A 23,688-nucleotide genomic window follows, 5' to 3' on the forward strand; every position below is an offset into this window, starting at 1 on the left:
GAAAGTGGACAGCAGAGTGACTGGAAGGAAGCGAGCGGCCAGGCTAGGAAGGGACGAGAGTCCCCCTGGGTAGGTTCAGGTGGAAGTGACTTGATGTAGTAGGGTCGGGAGAAGGAGAGAGACAGAGGAAGCACTCAAGTTAGTGCAGTAGAGGGCCGCGTCTGCTCATCAAAGCAGGGAACCACACGGGGAGGAGCAGGCTGGTGGTGGTGGAAGGCAGATGCCACAATCAATTCTGTTCTCTGCTCGGCCTCGCGGTGGAGACATCCAATAAGCGGCTGGATCTGGCCCTCAGGAACAAGAGCCGGTCTAGCTGCCCCCACAGAAGGCGCTCGGCTCGGAGCTGAGATGATCCCGTGGCGGGATGGGTCGGGCCGGGGTGGTGGTTGGGGGTCTGCCTCTTCTGGAGCCCGGGTGGAAAATTCTCCGCTTGCAGGAACACGGCTGGAGAAGTCCGAAGGTCCCCCGCTGGCTCCTGCGTCCTTAAATGCCGGGTCGCTAGGCTGAGGAGAATCTCTCCCGGAGCCCTGCCGTTTTAGGGTGGGGGGAACCCAGGTGTCCCCGCGTGGTCGCGTCCCCCCGGCGCGGGCCAGACAGGGCACACGCCGGGCTGAGGCGGGGGGCGCTCTCGGGCCTCACCTCCCGCCCTGCGGCCGCTGGGGAAGGACCTCAGCGCACCCGCGCCGCGCGCGCAGCCCGGCGCCGCCAATCAGCGCGTCGCTCCCGCGGCCGCCCCGGCGCTCCAGTGACGCGCGCGCCAGCCCGCGCCCGCGGCGCTTTGGGCGACGGCCCCTCCCACGCCCGCCCGGCCCGTTAGCTGCGCGCCGCGCCTCTTGTGCGACGGCCCCTGGGCGGCGGCGGCGGCGGCGCGTGCGGGGCGCGGCCTTGGCGCGCCCCCTGGCGGCCCGGCGGGGCGCTGCGGGCGCGGCGCTGACCCGGAGGCGGCGGCGGCGGTGCCCGGATGGAGGCACGTCATTGTCCCCCGCCGGGCGGCTGGGCTGTGTGCGGCGGCGGCGGCGGCGGCGGCCGAGGGGGATGGAGCGAGCTCCGAGCCGGGTCAGGTAAGCTCCCGCCTCCTCCCCGCCCGCCGCCGGCCGGCGTGGGGCCCGCGGATCGCCCGGCTCGCCCCGGCCGCCGCCGGCCGGGCCGCCTCTCAGCCGGCGCGGCCCGCCGGGGGGCTGGCGCGGCCCCTCGCCCGCCGGCCCCGCTCCGCAGCGGGCCGGGCCGCCCGGGACCCCGCCGCGCGGGTGGCAGCGCCGCCGCCGCCGGCCGGCCGGGGCCAGGCCCGCCGGGGAGGGGGGCGGCGGCCGCGGCGCCGCGGGAGCCGGGCTGCGCAGGGGAGGCCGGGCTGCCCCCCGGTTGCCATGGACACTGCCCTCCCGGCGCCCCCGCCCGGCCCAGCCCGCCCCCTCAGGCCGTGGGCCGGGTCCGGGGTGGCCGGGCCGGCACCGGTCTGTCCCGGGTGGGCGTGTGCCGGGCGCCGGCCGCGGAGCCCCCCCCACCCCGCGTGGCTGCCACCTCCCGCCCCCCTCCCTCCGCCCCGAGCGCCCCCCGGAGCCCCGGGCTCGCCTCCCTGGCCCCTCAGAGAGACAAACTTTCCCACCGGGTCGGCCCGCCGCGCCAGCGCCGGTCCGCTCCGCCCTCGCGGGGCCGGCCACCTGGCCGGGTCCCCGCCGGGCGTCCCGAGTTGCGCACGCCGGCCGCCGGGCGGAGCAGGCACCCACTCGCGGGGAGAGGAGGGGGCCGGCCCGGCGTCGCGGTCCCCTTCACTCCCCAAAAGCGCGTGTGCCGGGGTCCTAGTCTTTTATCTTCGGGGCAGGAAGAGCCAGCTTACCTGGAGAGGGGGTGGCGGGAGAGGGCAGTCAGATGTTTGAGAAGATTTGGCGGAACCCGAAGTTTTTACGGTCTTAGTACTTTAACCTCGCTTTATGATGAATGCACTCGAGATCGTTTTTGGTGAATAGCTCTTTTATTTTCCGGGAGGCCTATAAGGAGGGCTGACTTGTTGATGGGAAAAGCACGTTGGTTGGTTAAATAACACTCAAATAACAGGAAAACTGGTTGAGAAACTCTTTAGTTAGCACCTGTTTTTCAAAGTGAGCCCCACTGTTTTAGCTTCTTCCACGTGTTAGTGGAGTCTCAAATCTTAACTTGTATATTTGAAACACCATTCTCCTCTTTTGACTGTATTTATTCATTCAAAATGGATTGGTGATAATGAATCATCTGTCTCACTTGTTTGTATTTAGAGCCAGTTTCACTTTCTTTTCTGTGTCATTGAATTAAGTCTACAGAGTTTAGTTTATAGAAGTTTAAAGATAGTCGATGTGTTTATTTACAAGTAATTAAAATACAGGTTGTCTTTTTAAAGTATATGTTTGAAAATGGAAATACAGCTAGAAGGTGGATTACATTGTCAATATATTAAAAGCAGAATGTAACAGTTTCTTTTTGCATGTGTTGATATTATTACCACAATGTATGAGGAGAGCCATAATGTTTAGAGAGATGCTTATTTTTCTAAAAATGAAAAAGTAACATATATTCTATCCTCTAGTCACCACAAGGGAGAAGACATACCATAGGAGGGACAGCATTTTAAGACTTCCGAGTAAAACATTGTACTTAGAGCGAGTTACACTCAAAGGAAACACTTGTGAAGTCACCTTGTCTCATTCCTCCACACACCATCCAACCTTGATTCTTGTTACCCAATTTTTTTCAAACATGCTTTTGTAATTTTTTTTATCTGTCATCAGAAGATGTTGAGAGAAGTTTAAACTGTTCATTGAAGTAGTTGCTTAAAAGTCCTGAGATTATAGTAGTAATGTTTAAAAGCTTTACTGAGAGTAAAGAACACATAATATCTGAATCCTACACAGCATAGTTTGGCTTCCAGAAAGGTTTCTCCGTAGCAGATGGAATTCAGTTTAATGCCTGATGGTTTCGGGGTAAGAATTCATTGGCTGAATACATATAATGAAGGAGAATGGATGGTTTGGGTTTTCCCAAGTTATAATGCTATTTGGTTGTCAATGACTGAGTTGTATGTTTTACCTTTTTTTTTTAAGAGTTGTTCCCCCCACCCAAGAAAAAGGCAACTGCAGCAAGTAAAATGGTTTTATTAGGTCATTAGTGAATGATTGTCCTGAAAGGGATGTTCACCCCAGAAAATCAAGGTTTTTGCTATTTAACATTATTGTAAATAAGCCTAGGTTAATTTGCTTCTTCCTTTTCTTCCTGCTCTACTCCTTCCTCTCTTGTTTTCTTAGTCTTGCTTCTTGTTTTGTAGTTTCTTTTGACTGTCATATGAGGAAAGTGTAATTTTTATTTGGATAATGTTGCTCCGGCTTTCTTCCTGAGTAAGGATCCTGTACTGTATTTTACTTATATTGACTTAACACTTCAATTCAGTTTTTCTTTTTGTTAAGATCTAATTAACATCTTTTCTATTTCTACGGAAGATCCCCAAATTTTTTCTTTAAGGTTGTACTTTTTAGAGAGGTGATAATCTTGCTTTCATGTAAAACCACAACAAAATCAAAGCTTAAAAAAAACCCTTGTTGTGAGTAGACAGTGCATCATAACATTTGTTAAAGTGTCATATGCATGGGATTTATTTCACCGTTTTGAATATTTTTTGAAACAAGTTTTAATTCTACGTCAGAGTCCTTAAGGATTAAATGAGATACTAATCAGTCACCTGCAGCCCGGTGCTAAGAGGAGACACTGGTTCCATTCTCTCTTCACCGCTCATTCGTCTGTTCAGCACGTGTGGGGAGAGCTTTCCCTGTGCCAGGTCAGGGTGTACAAACAGGAACATGAGGGAGAGGAGCAGGGCAGGCTCCCCCAGAAACCAGCAGGGGTCCCCCCCCCTTCCGTGCTGGGGAGCTTCCAGGAGGGGTTCTCAGCGAGTCTTAGGGGAGGGGGCTGTCCAGGCAAGTGTCCCGGAGGAAATGCCTTCCAAAGGGAGCGAGGGAGTGTTCACTGGCTGGAGGTGGCAGGGTGGGAGAGACCTGGGGGAAGACCAGCCCGTGCAGAGCGGGAGCCAGCAGCTAGGAGAGGGCCACACGTGCCTGGGGAGGCTTCCTGGGGAGGCTTCTGGGGCTGGCAGAGCGGGTGCAGGGGTCGGGGAGCTGTGAGGGGGCGAGGCTCACCTGGAGGGTCACCTGCAAGGCAGTGGCCTGCTTGGGTTGGCCGCCGCTGGGCAGTCTTGGGGCATTCCTGGAGGGCTGTGCTCTGGGCCTTGGTGGAGCCCGAAGGAAGCCCAGCCAGGAATGTGGAGCCTGGTGCCTGTGCCCAGAGGTGACTAGTTTGGGTTAGGGTTGCCCCATTTCGTAGGCCCGGTGGATTCTGTCCAGTCTCTCGTAGGTCCTTACAAATATTAAGTTAGTGACTAACACAATGCCCAGCAGGTAAAGTGCTCAATTAACGGTGGTCCTAAGATTTTAGTAGGGTTCAGAGAGAAAATTATAGTGAAGTACTTTTATAACGTGTTTGTTTTCCCGTTTGATGTCAGAAATGCCTTAATGGGCTTCATTTTAAAAAGTCATGTATACCAAATAAATGAGCCTCTTCAGAAAATATGTTTCAAAAGTGAGACTTCCTATATTTTTTTTCTTATATTTTTTTAAAAAAGTAATATAGTTCAAACAATGTCATTTTGAACTTGAAGCTTAAGGTTAGGTTTTCTTTTCAGCTAGTTGAGCCTTTTCCCTGAGGAATTCTATATGAATTGAAAATTGAGCCAAAAGTATTAGTGCATTTCACATTCTAGGTTTAAGCAAAAGAGAGAAAAAGATACTTCGTGAATGTAGAGAATTGGAAATTGAGGTACTTGATTGTAAATCAAAATATTATATTTTCAGAGGGCATGAAATAGAATGACACGATCTAATCAAATACTTCACTGATGATGTTATGATGAAAAATTGTTGGCATGTGCAGATTAGCACAGTGGTAAATACCCCAAGAAAATTACTACAGAGCTAAAAAGATACTGTTGCTTTTATATTGGAGTGATTGATTGGAAAGTTAGCCGAACTGCTTTTAATTATTTTCAAAGATTTAATGGTAGAATAAGTAGATTACTTTTCTTGACCTTATGAAGCAAATGTATGCTTTTTGTGTTTTACAGAGTTGAACAATGACCATAGTTGACAAAGCTTCTGAATCTTCAGACCCATCAACCTATCAGAACCAGCCTGGCAGTTCTGAGGCTGTCTCACCTGGAGACATGGATGCAGGTTCTGCCAGCTGGGGTGCTGTGTCTTCGTTAAATGATGTTTCAAATCACACACTTTCTTTAGGACCAGTACCTGGTGCTGTAGTTTATTCAAGTTCATCTGTACCTGAAAAATCAAAACCATCACCACAAAAGGATCAAGGTATTACTTTTTAAAAGACGGAATCACCACAGGAAACTCCTGTATAAATACTGTCCATAAGTTGGTAGTTTCAGAGAGGGGCTTATTTTGCAAGATAAATTATTGCCACCTGAGTGGCCAGCAGAGTTACGTTATTTGACGGGCTTCATTTTCCTCTGCTTCTGCTTCATGATTAACATACGTATCATAACAGGGTAAGATTATTTTTAGTTACTATTAATTTCTTTAATTATCCTAATTTTTTGAAGGATAAACTTTATTCTGGTGAGAATCGAGATGGACAAGCGTTTTGTTAACTTGTCAATTAACTACCGTGCCCTAAGTAAATGTCTGCCTCTTAAAAATTTAAAAACAGTTGACTTTTGACAAGTGTGCTCTGCCCAACATTATTTTCAATTTTTCCTTTGTTTTTTTTCCCAGTTAAAGTCATCTGTAGTCATAAAGCTCTTTGAAAGAGAGCAGATCACGTAAATATTACATTATGTATCAAACCATATAAATGTGGTTACATGTGTTAAAACTCATCCAGATAAGTAAGATGTGGACACTTTAGCTGGCGCTCCTAAAACTTGGGGATTTGATAGCTTTGAAGTTGTAAGAAAAGATTGATTCCCATTCAGGACATTGTTCACGGAGGATGGCTTGGCCCTCGGATTGTTTGAGTCCTCTTGGTACATGTGATGCTGTGATGTGGGCTGGGGGGTGCGATTTGCTGAAGGTGTTTGGTGGGGACTTTGTCTCACAGAACAGTTTTCCTGACTGTTGTCCAGAGAGGTTTAGAGACCTTTATAAGCAGGACTCTGCCACAGGACATCTTCTCGCAGACCCAGCCTCCTCTCGCCTTGCTGGGGCCCCTCTCTCCCTCAGGACTGACTTGGTGTCGCCCCACCCAGCCCTTTTTTGGGGCCCTTGCCACACGTTTTCAAGGCTCATGTCTCTGTTCCTAATTTGGCTCTCCCTTCTTCCCGAAGCTGAAGCCTGCCTTTTTGCGTGCTTGAAATGCTCAGTATCGCTGCTGCAGGCCGAGAACCATCTAGCGTGCGTCTTGGTCTTTGGTGGCACTGAGGAACCGGCAGACTTCTGAAGGAGCGCTCTGGCTGTGGATGATTTTGGCCTCTCCTAAATAAGTTGTGTTTGAGCTGCACCTGAGTTTTATTAGCATAGTTGTCAATTCGCCATTTGAGCCTTAAAAGTATTTTTTAAAATTGTTCGTGTAGTATCTTTACGAGTATGTTATCCTGGTGCCTGAAATCCCACTTCCTTTCTGGTAAAGCTGGGATGATGTCACTACCAGCCTCTAGAATCGAGACTGACCGTCAGCGAGTGAGGACTCGGTGAGACGGGAGGGCGGCGGCACTGGCGGGCCGGGTGGTCCGCGCCCGCCGCAGGTGTCACCGCGTCGCCTTCCCTGCCCTTGCTGCTGTGGTGGTGTTGATTTAAGTAGACATAAAAGAGGATAACTGTAATGAACTCTCAGGCGCCCTTCAGTCAGCGTTGTTTATCGACTCCTGGCCACTCATACCTCCACCCACTTAACTCCTCTCCTCACTTCCCAACCGTTTAAAGCAAATCTAAGAATTTCTATTTCATCTGTAAATATTTTAATGTGTTTATCTAAATCATTCTTTTCTGAAAATTAGAATGTTTTCCTGTGAAAAGTCCAGTCAATATTAAGATGTCCCCGGTCGTCATAGAATGGTTTTTAACGGTTGGTCATTGAAACCAACTTCCAAACAAGGTCTACCCTTTGCATTTGGTGAAAGTCTTTTTTTACGTTTTTTAAAATGTGTTAAATACTGTCCCGCCTCCCACGCACACACTGTTGTCCTTGAAATTTATTTATCAGAAAAACCCAATCGTTTAGAATTTCCCGCATTCTGGGCTTTCTTTTAAAATGTCCCTTTCTCCCCTGCGTTTCTGGTTAGCTGGTCATAAGAATCTTGGTCAGATTCAGGTGTGACTTGTTGTTATTTATTTAGCTTGAGAAATGTACAAAGCTTCCGTTTTAAATGTTTATTTTTCTAGCCCTAGGTGATGGCATTGCTCCTCCACAAAAAGTTCTCTTCCCATCTGAGAAGATCTGTCTTAAGTGGCAGCAGACTCACAGAGTAGGAGCTGGGCTCCAGAACTTGGGCAATACCTGTTTTGCAAACGCAGCACTGCAGTGTCTAACTTACACGCCGCCTCTCGCCAACTACATGCTATCACACGAGCACTCCAAGACATGTAAGTGTCCTGTGTCACGCTACGTGTGTGGTGATGCGGTATGCTAACCTACTTGCATTTTTTTCTCTGAAATGAAAGTGAAGAATTAAGTCAAGAATTTGGTCATCACTAAGTTGGTTTCTTTTAGAAACCACAGAGGAAGACTCAAAGGTTTGCATTCGGGTTGCATGAAAAACATTTTGCGTGTAATTTAGTCTGTGGAATTATTTTAAAAGAAACGTGGTTTTTTTTCGGCATTTGGCGTTTCTGAATACACTGCTGACTTTCTACACTTGCTAAAAATCGTGCCATAAATATCTACTGCCAACAGCTTGGGACAAGAAGAGTTGAGTCCTGCCTCTCCTGGCGTCCATCCTGTGTCGAAGGCTTGATTCATTTACAGGCTTTAGGCATAAGAGGCCGGAGAAGGCAATGGCACTCCACTCCAGTACTCTTGCCTGGAAAATGCCATGGATGGAGGAGTCTGGTGGGCTGCAGTCCATGGGGTCGCTGAGGGTCGGAAACGACTGAGCAACTTCCCTTTCACTTTTCACTTTCATGCATTGGAGAAGGAAATGGCAACCCACTCCAGTGTTCTTGCCTGGAGAATCCCAGGGACGGGGGAGCCTGGTGGGCTGCCGTCTGTGGGGTCGCACAGAGTCAGACACGACTGAAGCGACTTAGCAGCAGGCATAAGAGGAGCCTCTGGTCACAGCTCCTAATCCCTGGAAATTTGTGCAGGACTTTCCCTTTGGTGTGTGAGCTCAGTTTCCAACCTAGAGGGCAGAAAATTCGTTAAAACATGTAACGTCTTTAAAAGCATGTTATGTCTTTCAAAGAGCATGTTTTACTTTAACTGGGGGAGAGTCAACTCAGTGGTCAACTAGTGCAATTCAGAATTTAGAATGTATCCGTTTTTGTTGAGGTTTTGAACTTGTACATGTAGTATTATAAACGCCCTTCATCTTTTATAAATAAAACTCCCTGTTCTTTGGTCTACATTAATGTGTATGTGAATATTCAGGTGCCAGGCCTTCATTATTGGGGTGAAAAAAAAAAGCCCTTAATTTCTTTCTGAGTAGTTCTTTACTTTTTTGTGTGTGTGGCTTGTGGGATCTTAGTTCTCCCACCAGGGATTGAACCCGGGCTCTCGGGAGTGAAAGTGCTGAGTCCTAACAGCTGAACCACGAGGAAATTCCCGAATAGTCCTTTACTTGATGGAGAATTTAGACGCATTCTTCTAAAACTTTTTCCCCCGCAAAGAGCAAAATAATGGCTGTGTAAAGAATTTGGAAAGTACAGAAAATTTTAAAGTAACCAAAGGAAAATCACTGAGACTGTCGACCACCAAGAGGTGTTTGCTCTCCATGGGGTTCAGATTACAGAACGAAGGTCTCTTTGCCCTCATTTTTTCCTTTTCCCAGTCCATAGTTGATCATTATGTTAATATATAATAATTGACATAACACAGACAGCTTTCTGATCATTTTTGCACTTAATAAAACGGGGGTGTGAATGAGAGTCCCGCACTGGCACCTGGACCTCGAGAGAGAGGGATGGAGACAAAGATGCAGCTGCCTGGGGTTCCAGAGTCAGGTGCCCGTCCTTTACAGGCCATCGGTAGTTTTCCCTCGTTATCAATGAACAATAAACTGCATATACTTAAAATACACAGTCCGATGCATCTTGACGTTTGTGCGCGCCCATGAAGCGACTGCCACAATAATGAACTCTTTCATCGCCCCTGAAAGTCTCAGTGTGGCTTTGAAATCAGTCCTTCCAGCCCTTCCTGCCCCGCATCCCTTCCAGGCCATGCAGCCACTGATGGGCTTTCTGTTTTACTGCAGATGAGTTTGTATTTCCTAGAATGTCATATATGGGGGATTGCACAGTATTTTTGTTTATAACGCCTGGCTTTTTTCACTCAGCAGTTATTTCAGTATCATCCTGTGTTGCTGCTTATATCGGTAGTCACTTTTTATTGCTGAGTAGTATTCCATTGTATGGATTAACGGACCCCAGTTTGTTTCTCCATTCACCTGTTGATGGACCTTTGGGTTATTTCCCTTGCGGGGCCATCACAAGTGAAGCTGCTGGGAGGTTTTCATAAGGACGTGTGTTCATTTCTTGCGAGTAAGCATCTAGGAGAGGAATGGTTTGGTCCCATAATATGGATACGCTTGACTTTAAGATACTTACAAACTGGGAAGTGGATTATGAGATTTTACATTCCCACTAGCAGTGAATGCGGAGAAGGCAATGGCACCCCACTCCAGCACTCTTGCCTGAAAAATCCCATGGATGGAGGAGCCTGGTGGGCTGCAGTCCATGGGGTCGCAAAGAGTCAGACAAAACTGAGCGACTTCCCTTTCACTTTTCACTTTCATGCATTGGAGAAGGAAATGGCAACCCACTTCAGTGTTCTTGCCTGGAGAATCCCAGGGACCGGGGAGCCTGGTGGGCTGCCGTCTATGGGGTCCCACAGAGTTGGACACGACTGAAGCAACTTAGCAGCAGCAGTGAATGAGTTTCATTTGCGCAACATCTTCCCTGATCCTTGGTGTGGTCAGTCTTTCTGATCTTAGCAACTCTTAACAGGTGTGTAGTGTGATAGTCTCTTACCGTGGTTTGAATTTGCATTTCTGTAGTGAATAATGGTGTTGAACATCCCTCTATATGGTTCTTCAGCAGCTGTGTGTTTGCCTTGCCCAAGTGTTTGCTCCTGTCTTTGGCCTGATTTAAAATTGGGTAATTCTCTTCTTGTTGAATTTTGAGAGTTCTTTATATATTCTGGATAGAAGTCCTTTATCCAGTACATGATTTGCAAATGCTATTTCTCAAACTGGAGAAAATAGTCTCTTCACACTGTCTTTCAAATAACATGTTTTATTTACTTCAGCGTTTTTCTTTTTTTGTTGGTTGTGTGCTCAGTGTTGTATGTAAGAAATCTTTGCCTAACCAAAGGTCGCAAAGATTTCCTCTATTTTTTTTTTTTTAGCAGTCTTATGCTTTTGGTTTTTATGTTTAGGTCAGTGATCCATTCTGAGTTAATTTTTGTCTGTGGTGTAGAGCTCATGTTTTTCAATGTGGATATCCAGTTGTTCCAACGCTGTTTTTTCAAAAGATGGTCCTTTCTCCACTGAATTCTTTTTGTACCTTTGTCAAAAGTCGATTGATTGTATCCATATGGATCTGTTTCTGACCTGTTTTGTTATACTGATCCACTTCTGTCTTGACTCCATAACACAGTGTCTTTTAAACAGATTCTTTCTTTTATTTATTATTTGCATTTTTGACTGCACTGGGTCTTCATTGCTGCACCAGCTTTCTCTCTTTGCAGCGAGTGGTGACTGCTCTCTCTTGGGGTGCGGGTGCTTCTCATGAGGTGGCTTCTCGTTGCCGAACACAGCTCGAGGGCCCTCGGGCCAAGTTGCCCCACAGCCTGAGAACAGCAGTGTCTGGTTACTGTGTATTTAAAAGTTTCGAAACTAGGTAGCTTTTCCAACTTTGCTCTCCTTTTTCAAAGCTGTTTTGGCCATTCTTGGTCTTTTGCATTTCCAAATTAACTTTGAAATCGGTTTGTCAATTTCTACAAAAAAGCCTCCCGAGAGTTTGCCTGGGATTGTGTTGAATCTGTACATCAGTTTGAGATGTGCAGCATCTGAACAGTGTTGTCTTCTGACCCACAAGCACGGTGCGCATCTCTGTTTATTCAGGTTCCCTTTGGCTTTTCTTACACTGTTGCGTAGCTTTCAGTATACAAGTATAGTGTGCACATCTTAAAATCCGATTTATTGCCAAGTATTTCATATTTTTGAAAACTATTATAAATGATAATATATATTTTGACCTTCCAGTTTTGATTGTTTATTGCTAGAACGTAGAAATGCAACTGACTCTTGTTTATTGATCTCGTATCCTACAAGTTTGCGAGCTCCTTAATTTTGTATTTATTATTATTATTTTTTAATACAGTTACCTGATTGGTTACCCATGTGATTGCTTAGAGGCATGTCATTCAGTTGCCAGATGTTTGGGGATTTTTCAGAAATTGTCCTGCTACTGATTACTAATTTAATTCCATTGTGGTCAGAGAAGATATTTTTATTGTTTGAATCCTTTGAAACTTGAGACTTGTTTTATGCACTAGAATGTGGTTTAGTTTGTTAAATATTCCATGTGTACTTAATAAGGATGTGTATTTTGCACTGGTTGGAGTTTCTGTAAATGCTGATTATGTTTAGTTAGTTGATAATGTTGTTAGTTGATAGTCTTTTATGTCCTTACTGCTTTTCTGTCTACTTGTTCTGTCAAATTTTGAGAGAGATACATTGAAATAAAATACATGGAATAAAATTCTTATAAATAGCCTATAGTTCTTATTTTTTAATCCAGTCTTACAGTCTCTACCTTTTATTTTAGAGTGTAAATCATTTATATTTAATGAGAGTATTGATATGATTGGGTTTTTTATTTCCCATCTTACTATTTGTCTTCTGTTTGTCCTGTATTCTTTGCTCCCTTTTTCATCTGTTTCTGCCTTCTTTGGAATGAGTGATTATGTGATATTTCCTCTGCTTTATTGGCGTATCTTCTCAACTTTGTTTTCTCTTTATAGTGGTTGCTTTAGGGTTTAACATATATCTTTAAGTTATCGCAGCTTCCTTTAAAATACAATTCCATTCCTCATGTTTTGTAAGGACTGTATGACAGTGTACTTTCGTGAGCTCTCCCTAGGCATTTGTGCTACTGTGGTCATACATTTTATTTTTGCTTATCTTGTTACCACATAGTATGTTGTGTTATTTTGCTTTAAATAAAAGTTGAAAGTTTTAAGAGGTTTGTTGAGGTTTCTTTACAAATCTTTTATATTTTCTTACTCTTACCATTTCCGCTGTTTTTAATTCCTCTGTGTAGATCCAGGTACCATCTGGAATTTTCTTATGCCTGGAGGAATTCTCTTAACTATTTTTGCTAATTTTTGCTTTGTTTTTTATTTTTGGTCCAAAATGTCTTTATTTTGCCTTTTTTGAAGTTAAGCTTTTTATTTTGAGGTAAGTTTGGATTTCCATACAGTTGTAAGAAATCACACAGAGACATCTTGTGTACCTTTTCCCAGTTTCCCCGAGTGGTGAAACTGCAGTTCAGTCTTGCAACCAGGATATTAATACTGATACAGTCAAGGTATGGAACATTGCTGTTCCTAAGGAAATGTTTCCCTTTTATAGCCAAGCCCACTTCCCTCAAGGCCCTACATCCTCCTTAATCCCTGGCAACCACTGGTTTTCAGTTATGTTACTTTGTTATTTCAAGAATGTTGCATCTATTGAGTTATGTAATAGGGAATTGGCTCCTTCACTTAAGCCTACGTCTTTGTATATTTCTTCACTTTGTTGTGTACATCAGTAATTTGTTCCTTTTTGTTGCTGAGTCGTACTCCACGGTATGGATGAACCACAATTTGTTTAACCATTCGTCCACTAAAGGACGTCTGCGTTGTTTCTAGTTTCGGATATTATGAATAGAGCTGCTGTAAACATTACTGTGTAGAGCATATGTGTGATCACAAGTCTTTATTTCTCTGGAATAAGTGCCCAGACTGCTGTTGCTGGGTCACGAGGTAGTTGCATATTTGGTTTTATAAGGAATTGCCTACTTGTTTCTTAGACGGCTGACCATTTTGCATTTCTGCCATCAATGTATGAAGAGTTCCAATTGCTCTTCATTGCTGCCAACATTTGATGTAGTCACTGTTTTTCATTTTAGCCATACTTTAATTATGCATACAATGATATCTCATTGTGGTTTGAATTCGGATTTCCTTAATGCCTCAAGGTCTTGAACTCCTCTCCGTGTGTTTATCATCTGTATATCCTCTTTGGTGAGATGTCTTTCTGTGTCTTTTGTTCGTTTTCAGTTGTGTTCTTTTGTTCTTATCTTATTGTTTTCTTCTTTGTGTATTCTAGATAGTAGGTCTTCTGGGTATGTATTTCCAACATTTCCTGCCAGTTTGAAGCTTGTCTTTTTATCCCCTTACCCTTAGCAGGATCTGTCACAGAACAAAAGGTTTAAATATTGGTGAAGGTGAGTTTTTCCTTTTATGGATTGTGTTTTTGCTGTCGAGTATAAGATCTCTTTGCATAGCCCTTGACCCTAAAGGTTTTCCCGTTTTTTTTTGGTTTTTTTTTGTGAAAAGTTTTATAGTTTTATATTTTACGTTTAAATATATGATCCTTTTTATTTCAGTTTGTTCTTTTGTTTGTATGTTTGTGGACGTTCAGTTGCTCTACCACCGTTTGTTGAGAAGGCTAGCTTTCCTTCACTGAAGAGCTTTCATACTTTTGTGAAGTCACTTGGGTGTGGGTCTGTCTCTGGGCCCCCTGTTCTGTTGTTAGTATCTGACCCTCAGTATGGTCTTTTGTTATTGTGGCTGTGCAGTAAATCTTGACATCAGATAGAGTGATTCCATCCACTTACTCTTTTTCAAAATTGTTTTTCTCTGTTCTAGTTCCCTTGTTTATCTATATAAATTATTCAATAATCTTGATTGTATTTACAAAATAACTTACTGGGATTTTGATAGGAATTTTTTTAAACCTATATCTCAGTTTGGGGAGAATTGACATCTTTATTGTGCTGACATTTCCAATCTGTGGATGTGGAGTGTCTCTCCATTTATTTAGATCTCTAAGTAACACTGTGTTACTTAGTTAATCAGTGTTAATCAGTGTTGCATTAGCGATCAGTCACTCAGTCGTGTCCGACTCTTTGCGACCCCATGAATCGCAGCACACCAGGCCTCCCTGTCCATCACCAACTCCCGGAGTTCACTCAGACTCACGTCCATCGAGTCAGTGATGCCATCCAGCCATCTCATCCTCTGTCATCCCCTTCTCCTCCTGCCCCCAATCCCTCCCAGCATCAGAATCTTTTCCAGTGAGTCAACTCTTCGCATGAGGTGGCCCCAAAGTACTGGAGTTTCAGCTTTAGCGTCATTCCTTCCAAAGAAATCCCAGGGCTGATCTCCTTCAGAATGGACTGGTTGGATCTCCTTGCAGTCCAAGGGACTCTGAAGAGTCTTCTCCAACACCACAGTTCAAAAGCATCAATTCTTCGGCGCTTAGCCTTCTTCACAGTCTGACTCTCACATCCATACATGACCACAGGAAAAACCATAGCCTTGACTAGACAGACCTTTGTTGGCAAAGTAATGTCTCTGCTTTTCAATATGCTATCTAGGTTGGTCATAACTTTCCTTCCAAGGAGTAAGCGCCTTTTACTTTCATAGCTGCAGTCACCATCTGCAGTGATTTTGGAGCCCAGAAAAATAAAGTCTGACACTGTTTCCACTCTTTCCCCATCTATTTCCCATGAAGTGAAGGGACCAGATGCCATGACCTTTGTTTTCTGAATGTTGAGCTTTAAGCCAACTTTTTCACTCTCCACTTTCACTTTCATCAAGAGGCTTTTTAGTTCCTCTTCACTTTCTGCCATAAGGGTGGTATCATCTGCATATCTGAGGTTATTGATATTTCTCCCGGCAATCTGGATTCCAGCTTGTGTTTCTTCCAGTCCAGCGTTTCTCATGATGTACTCTGCATAGAAGTTAAATAAGCAGGGTGACAATATACAGGCTTGATGAACTCCTTTTCCTATTTGGAACCAGTCTATTGTTCCACGTCCAGTTCTAACTGTTGCTTCCTGACCTGCATACAAATTTGTCAAGAGGCAGATCAGGTGGTCTGGTATTCCCATCCGTAGAAGAATTTTCCACAGTTTATTGTGATCCACACAGTCAAAGGCTTTGGCATAGTCAATAAAGCAGAAATAGATGTTTTTCTGGAACTTTCTTGCTTTTTCCATGATCCAGTGGATGTTGGCAATTTGATCTCTGGTTTCTATGCCTTTTCTAAAACCAGCTTGAACGTCAGGAAGTTCATGGTTCACATATTGCTGAAGCCTGGCTTGGAGAATTTTGAGCATTACTTTACTAGTGTGTGAGATAAGTGCAATTGTGCGGTCGTTTGAGCATTCTTTGGCATTGCCTTTCTTTGGGATTGGAATGAAAACTGACCTTTTCCAGTCCTGTGCCCACTGCTGAGTTTTCCAAATTTGCTGGCATATTGAGTGCAGCACTTTCACAGCATCATCTTTCAGGATTTGAAATAGCTCAACTGGAATTCCATCACCTCCACTAGCTTTGTTCGTAGTGATGCTTTCTAAGGCCCACTTGATAGGCAGTGTTGCATAGTTATCAGCATATTTTGTTTTGTTAGTTATACATCTAATTCTTTTATTTTTTGAGGAATCAGAGGCATCGTTATATTTTTAATTTTGGTGTTCATGTGTTTATTGCTGGCATATAAAAATACATTTCATTTTTGTAAATTTTTATATACTGACTTTGCTGACTTCACTTAACAGTTCTAGGCTTTTTTTTTTTTTTTTTTTTGGTGGAGTCCTTGTATTTTTCTATCTAGAGAATCATGCCATGTGTAAATAGGGGCATTTTTAATTACTTTTTACTGATCTGTATCCTTTTTTCCCTTTTCTTGCCGTATTTCACTGGCTAGAACTTCTAGCACTGTGTTGAAATAGTGATCAGAGGTGACATCCTTGCCTGATTTCTGATCTTAGGGGAAGAGCATTCAGTTTGATATTAGCTGTAGGTTTTTGATGTATCCTGTTTATCAAGTCAGGGAAGTTCTTCTCTGTTTCCTTTTTTCCCCCTGTTTTAAAAAGTTCCTGCTTTTTATCATGAAATAGTGTTGATTTTTGTCAATAGCTTTTTCTGTATCAAATTGATATGATCATGTGAATTTCTTCTTTTCCTTATTATGGTAGAATATTCTGGTAGATTTTCCAATATTGAGTCAGCTTTGTATTTCAGGAATAAACTACATTTGGTCATGATGTTTAATGATTTTTATATTTTGCTGAATTTGTATTAAGGGTTGTTACATCTGTTCATGAGATGTATCGGTCTGTAATCTTTTGTTTTTATACCACCTTTGTTTGGTTTTGGTATTAGGATAATACTAGCTTTATAAGATGGGCTCGATAAAGGACAGAAATGGTATGGACCTAACAGAAGCAGAAGATATTAAGAAGAGGTGGCAAGAATACACAGAAGAGCTGTACAAAAAAGATCTTCACGACCCAGATAATCACGATGGTATGATCACTTACCTAGAGCCAGACATCCTGGAATGTGAAGTCAAGTGGGCCTTAGAAAGCATCACTACGAACAAAGCTAGTGGAGGTGATGGAATTCCAGTTGAGCTATTTCAAATCCTGAAAGATGATGCTGTGAAAATGCTGCACTCAATATGCCAGCAAATTTGGAAAACTCAGCAGTGGGCACAGGACTGGAAAAGGTCAGTTTTCATTCCAATCCCAAAGAAAGGCAATGCCAAAGAATGCTCAAACGACCGCACAATTGCACTCATCTCACACACTAGTAAAGTAATGCTCAAAATTCTCCAAGCCAGGCTTCAGCAATATGTGAACCGTGAACTTCCTGATGTTCAAGCTGGTTTTAGGAAAGGCATAGAAACCAGAGATCAAATTGCCGACATCCACTGGATCATGGAAAAAGCGAGAGAGTTCCAGAAAAATATCTATTTCTGCTTTATTGACTATGCCAAAGCCTTTGACTGTGTGGATCACAATAAACTGTGGAAAATTCTTCTATGGATGGGAATACCAGACCACCTGACCTGCCTCTTGAGAAACCTGTATGCAGGTCAGGAAGCAACAGTTAGAACTGGACATGGAACAACAGACTGGTTCCAAATAGGAAAAGGAGTACATCAAGGCTGTATATTGTCACCCTGCTTATTTAACTTCTGTGCAGAGTACATCATGAGAAACGCTGGACTGGAAGAAGCACAAGCTGGAATCAAGATTGCCAGGAGAAATATCAATAACGTGAGATATGCAGATGACACCACCCTTATGGCAGAAAGTGAAGAGGAACTAAAGAACCTCTTGATGAAAGTGAAAGTGGAGAGTGAAAAAGTTGGCTTAAAGCTCAACATTCAGAAAACGAAGATCATGGCATCCAGTCCCATCACTTCATGGGAAATAGATGGGGAAAGAGTGGAAACAGTGTCAGACTTTATTTTTCTGGGCTCCAAAATGACTGCAGATGGTGATTGCAGCCATGAAAGTAAAAGACGCCTACTCCTTGGAAGAATAGTTATGACCAACCTAGATAGCATATTGAAAAGCAGAGACATTACTTTGCCAACAAAGGTCTGTCTAGGCAAGGCTATGGTTTTTCCAGTGGTCGTGTATAGATGTTAGAGATGGACTGTGAAGAAAGCTGAGCTCCAAAGAATTGATGCTTTTGAACTGTGGTGTTGGAACAGACTCTTGAGAGTCCCTTGGACTGCAAGGAGATCCAACCAGTCCATTCTAAAGGAGACCAGTCCTGGGTGTTCATTGGAAGGACTGATGCTGAGGCTGAAACTCCAATACTTTGGCCACCTGATGCGAAGAGTTGACTCAATGGAAAAGACCCTGATGCTGGGAGGGATTGGGGGCAGGAGGAGAAGGGGACGACAGAGGATGAGATGGCTGGATGGCATCACCAACTCAATGGACGTGAGTCTGGGTGAACTCCGGGAGTTGGTGATGGACAGGGAGGCCTGGTGTGTTGCAATTCATGGTGTTGCAAAGAGTCGGACACTACTGAGCGACTGAACTGAACTGATCTTTATAAGATGTGTTTGGGATATGTTAACTGCTATTTTTTGGAAGAGATTGTATAGAATATTGATGTAAATTTTTATGTAAACATTTAGTGTAGGATCCATCCGTGAAAATATTTTGGCCTAGAGATTTCTTTTTTGGGGGAGTTTTAAAGTTGCAAATTTAATTTCCTTAGTAAGTATAGGGCTATTCAGATTATTTTATTTTCGATGGGTTATGGTAGTCCACTTTTTTGAGGAGTTGGTCCGTTTCTCTTAGGTTGTCAAATTTACACGTTTCAAGTTAATTACAGAATATATATATATTCTCTTGTTTTTCTTTTGGTGTCTGCAGGGTCTGTGTTGATTTACTTGTTTTTGTTTCTGATATTGTTATAAGTGTAAATTTCCCTTTGGACACTGCTTTAACTGTGTCTCCAAACTTTTGATATGCTGTCTTTTCAATTTTTATTTTAACCCTTCAAACCACGGGTTGTTCAGAAGTGTTACTCAGTTTCCAGGTATTTATAGACTTTCTTGTATTCTCTCTATCACTGATTTTTAGGATTTTCCATTCCGCACTTTTTATGATTTCTGTTGTTTTATCTTTTGAGGTTTGTTTGTGGCCCAGGATATAGTCTGTGTTGGTGTATGTTCTGTGAGGCCTTGAAACACATGTGTATTCTGTTGTTGGGTGGGGTATTCTATAAATGTTGATGGAATCGCATTGGCTCTTGGTGGTGTCGAGTTCTCCTTGCTGGTTTTCTGGTTAATTGTTCGGTTGTTGACAGAAGGATGTTGAGGTTTCCAGCTGTAGTTGTGGATTTCTTTGTATGCATTTTCAGTCCTGTCAGAGTTTGAGTCATGTATTTTTCAGCTTTGTTGTTTGGTATAAACACATTTAGGATTGCTTGTCTTTCTGATGGATTGATCCTTTATATAATGTCCTTTTCTCTGATAGCTTTCTTTGCTCTGAAGTCTACTCTATCTGCCATTCATATAGCCATTCCTGCTTTCTTCGGGTTAGTGTTTGCATGACATATATTTTTCCATCTTTTTTCTTTAAGCCTGTTTGTATCACTACATTTGAAGTGAGTTTCTTACAGGCAAAATAGTTGAATCATGTTTTTAAATCTGCTTTATTAATTTAGATCTTTTAATTAGTAAATTTATTAATATTTAAGGTAGTCGTTTATACATTAGGACTCAAGTTTGCCATTTTGTTTTTGTTTTCTGTTCAGTTATTCATTTGTCCTGTCTCTCTGCCTACTCGTGGGTTACTTGAGTATTTTAAACTTACGTTTAAAATTTGTTTTTGTGTTTATGAGTGTATGTCTTTATAGTCTTCTTAGAGGTCCCTCTAGGTTTTCATTGTGTGTAGCTTTTCACAGTTTACTCGTGGTGTCATTTTACCAATTCAAGGGAAATGCAGAAACTTTACTTTTGTCTCCTTTATTCTTCCCTGGTTACCGTGTAATTAAATATTTCCTTTACGTACATTTAGAACCACATTTAGAGACAGTGTTATAATCCTTATTTCAATTGTCACATAATTTAGAAAACCCAAGAGAAGGAAAGTGTATTTGTCTATATTTTTGATTACCATGTTTTTTTTCTTCCTTCTTGATGTTCCAGGGTTGCTTTAAAAAAAAAAAAAACAACAACCAAAAACCCAAATCACTTCCTTTTTGTTTAGAGAGCTTCTGACTTAAGGAAGTCATTCATTAAGTCGTTCCTTAAGTCATCGTTTTAGGGTAGGTCTGCTGGTGACAGATTGTCCTCGTTCTGCTTCTCCTGAAAGCGTCTTAATCTCATCTTACTCCTGAAGGACGTTTCCACTGGCCGTAGCATTCTGGGTAAAGTCCCTTTCTTTCAGCACTTGAGAATTTTTGTGCTACTTCCTCTGTCCTCCATGGTTTTTGGTGTGAAATCCATTTCTATTCAAGTTTTCTCTTACAGGTAAGGTGGTGTTTTTCTACCACTACTTCCAAGGTATTTTTCTATGTCTTTAGTGTTCGCAAGTTTGATGTGATGTGTCTTGGTGTCTATTTCTTTGTTCTTTTTCCTGTTTGGTGTTTGAATGCTTCTTGAATTACATCCTTTGCCAAGTTTGGGGAAATTCCCACCCTCGTTTCTTACACTGTGAACCCAGTCTTCTCTTGTCTCCTCTGGGACCCTGACAGCATGTGCGTTAGATCTTCTGTTGGAGCCCCTCAGGCCCCTGGGCTCTGGCCGCTTCTCTCTCCCAGTCTGTTTTGCTCTCTCGTTTAGAGTGCACGAGTTCTGTGTGCATGTTCACTGATGCTTTCCTCGGTCAGTTCCAGTCTTCTCCTTAGCTCATCCACAGAGCTTCTTACTTCGGTTACTGTGTTTTTCATTTCTAAACTTTCCATTTGGCTCTCTATATCTTTTGTTTCTTTGTTGAGTCTTTCTATGTTGCTTTATTTGTTTCTGGTATATTCATAACTACCTGTTTAGGCATTTTTGCCATGGCTGCTTTAAAACCTTTGTTACATAATTCTAACATATCTTATTATCTTAGGGTTGGTATCTATTCATTGTCTTTTATTCACTTCTCCAGCATTCAGAAGTTCTTGGTTCTTAGTATGATGAGTGATTTTCAGTTGAAACCGGGACATTTTTGTGTTATGCTATTAAATATTGGATCTTATCTGACCTGTGTTTTGGCTGGCTTTCTCTTGACACCATTCTGGCAAAGGAAGAAATATTAGGTGGAGATAGAAGTCCAGATTCCACACTCAGCCTCTGTTGACATCTGAGGTGGGGGTGGGCTCCACGTTCTTGCTGGATGGGAGCAGGGCTTTCCACTCCCGCCGCCCCCGCCCCGGTCTCCAGGGAGACTGCAGTGGCTTTTTACCACTGGCTGATGGCGAGAGTCCTAATTCTGACACTACCCAGTGGGAAGCTGGACAGATGCTTCTTTCTTTCCCTCTCTTTCTTTCTCGAGGTATACTTCATTACAGTGTTACATGTTGTTGTTCAGTCACTAAGTTGTGACCAATTCTTTGCGACTCCACGGACTGCAGCACCCCAGGCTTCCCTGTCCTTTACTGTCCCCCGGAGCTTGCTCAAACTCTTGTCCTTTGATTTGGCGACGCCATCCAGCCATCTCGTCCTGTGTTGTCCCCTTGTCCTACTGCCTCCAGTCTTTCCCAGCATCAGGCTCTTTCTGAGTCAGCTCTTTGAATCAGGTGGCCAAAGTAGAGCTTCAGCTTCAGTTCAGTCATTCCACTGAATATTCAGGGTTGATCTCCTTTAGGATTGACTGGTTTGATGCAGTCCAACGGACTCTCAAGAGCCTTCTGCAGCACCACAGTTCAAAAGCATCAGTTCTTCCGTGCTCAGCCTTCTTTACCAGGTGTACAGTATAGTGATTCCCAATTTTAAAGGTTATGCTCCATTTATAAGCACACTTGTACACTATCCTTACAGCTTATTTTATGTATAATAGTTTGTACTTCTTAATCTCTTACTGCCGTCACGCCCTCCCCTTCTCTCTCCCCACAGGTAACCACTAATTTGTTCTCTGTAGCTGACTATGTTACCTTTTGTTGTATTCACTAGTGTGTTGTATTGTTTTGATTCCACATGTGTTACCATAACAGCATTTGTCTTTCTGTGTCTGACTTACTTAAATTTAGCAGAATATGGAGGGATGCTTCTTTACTACTGGGTTTGGGGGTGGAAGTCCAGGCCCCTCTTTTGATCCTCACTGATGTTGTGAGGTGGGGGTGTGGTTTGTTATCACTCAGCATGGATGAAAGTTCCCATTCCTAATCTCCCTTTTTTTAACTCTACGCCAGAAGCTTTCACTGTGGCATCGTTCCCTGCTTTTATTGGTATTTCCAGGTTGGTGGCTCCTTCTGCTCCAAGTCGGAAATATATGAAGCAGAAAGAAAACCAGAAAACTCACTGCCATGTCATTCCTTGGGCTCTGAAACTGTGAATTTGTCTTTTTCTCTCCACCTTTCCCAGCTTTCTTATGTCTGCTTCATATGCAATGTCCAGAGGGTTTGTTGTTGTTGTTGCACTTAGTGGGAGGAGTAGGAAAAAGTACCACTAGTCATCTGAGAAGTGGAACGGCTCATCTTTGTTTTCGAAAGATGTCTTCCTGGGGGATGGAAATCCTGTGTGACACTTTTCTCTCTATGCGTGAGAGTTGTCGCTCTGCGCTCTTCTCTTGCTCGTTTCCAACAAGTCTCTTGTCAGGTTTACCTTTGTTCTTATACACGTCATTTATTTCCACCTGCTTTAAATGTTTTGTTTTTATCACTGTTATAAGTAGCCTTCTGTTTGGGTTTTGTTGAAGTTGATAGAACTGTAAATTTACTCTTTGCATTTGTATGCCTTTTCAGTCATTAAAAAAAATGTTTATTATAATTGTGCTAAGTCACTTCAATTGTGTCCAACTCTTTGTGACCCTGTGGCCTGTAGCCCACCAGGCTCCTCTGCCTGTGGGATTCTCCAGGCAGTAGTGGAGTGGGTTGCCATGCCCTCCTCCAGAGGATGTCCCCAACCCGAGGGCCGAACCCGTGTGTCTTACAGCTCCTGCGGTGGCAGACAGGTTCTTTACCGCTAGCATCACTTGGGAAGGCCCCATATTTATTAACATTAATAAATTAACATTTATAAGAATTATTATAATTACTATATGGTTAACGTCTTTACTGTACACTCTGTTAACTTGGGGGGTCAGTTTTATGAGTTTTAATACAGGTACAAGTGCACGTAAACCACCACCTGTCAGATGCACGACTGCTCTGCCACTCTTCAAAACTGCCTTGCGCTGGCCCTTGGGAAACAGTCATCTCTTAAAATATTTGTCCTGTCTCTTCTCCTTCAGACTCCAATTGCATGTGTACTGGGGATAGCTGGAGGTGGTCCCATAGGTCACTGATACGCTTTTTTGTTCCTGTTATTTTGAGAGGTGTTCTTTTTTTTTGAGGCTTGTGTTCCATAATAGAGAACCTCTGCTGCGGAGTCTTCACGTCTGCTGGTCTTTCCTTCTTTTGTTTCTAATCTGTTATTAAGTCTACTTGTTGTGTTTTTCATCTCAGAAACCCTACCTTTCATCTGTAAAGTAGATTTGGTTTTATTTCTGTGTCTCTCCTTAACATGCCCTTTTTTCTACATCCTTGAGCATGGAAATACATATATATATATATATATATATATATAAACTGTCTTTTTTTATTGTCCTTGTTTTTGAGGACATTTCCAGGTCTGTTTCTGATTATCTGCTCCCTGTTATTGGTCTTTACTGCCTTATTGCATGCCTTGTGCTCTTCGGTTACAATTTTATATTGCTGGGTGCTAGATTTTCTTTTTATTCCTGTAAATATTTTTGAGCTTTACTCTGGGACGCGGTAATGTTAACTGGA

The 23,688-nt window shown here is 43.2% G+C and overlaps 1 protein-coding gene across 3 annotated transcripts in view; it reads left to right on the forward strand.

Annotated features, from left to right (window-relative positions):
- Nucleotides 1–23,688, forward strand: part of USP42 (ubiquitin specific peptidase 42) — a 56,767-nt gene that overhangs the window by 12,683 nt on the left and 20,396 nt on the right. The window contains exons 1-3 of one of the 3 annotated variants that reach the window (XM_070780218.1): nucleotides 923–1,061; nucleotides 5,138–5,387; nucleotides 7,413–7,613. In XM_070780218.1, the coding sequence (XP_070636319.1) occupies nucleotides 5,147–5,387; nucleotides 7,413–7,613 (442 nt within the window). In that variant the 5' untranslated portion in view covers nucleotides 923–1,061; nucleotides 5,138–5,146. Of the gene's footprint in view, nucleotides 1–922; nucleotides 1,062–1,833; nucleotides 1,957–5,137; nucleotides 5,388–7,412; nucleotides 7,614–23,688 lie in introns of those variants that run through there. The other 2 variants (XM_070780221.1, XM_070780219.1) reach the window with 2 other exon arrangements.

Source organism: Bos indicus, chromosome 25, assembly GCF_029378745.1.
Source record: "Bos indicus isolate NIAB-ARS_2022 breed Sahiwal x Tharparkar chromosome 25, NIAB-ARS_B.indTharparkar_mat_pri_1.0, whole genome shotgun sequence".
NCBI classification, from domain to species: domain Eukaryota; kingdom Metazoa; phylum Chordata; class Mammalia; order Artiodactyla; family Bovidae; genus Bos; species Bos indicus.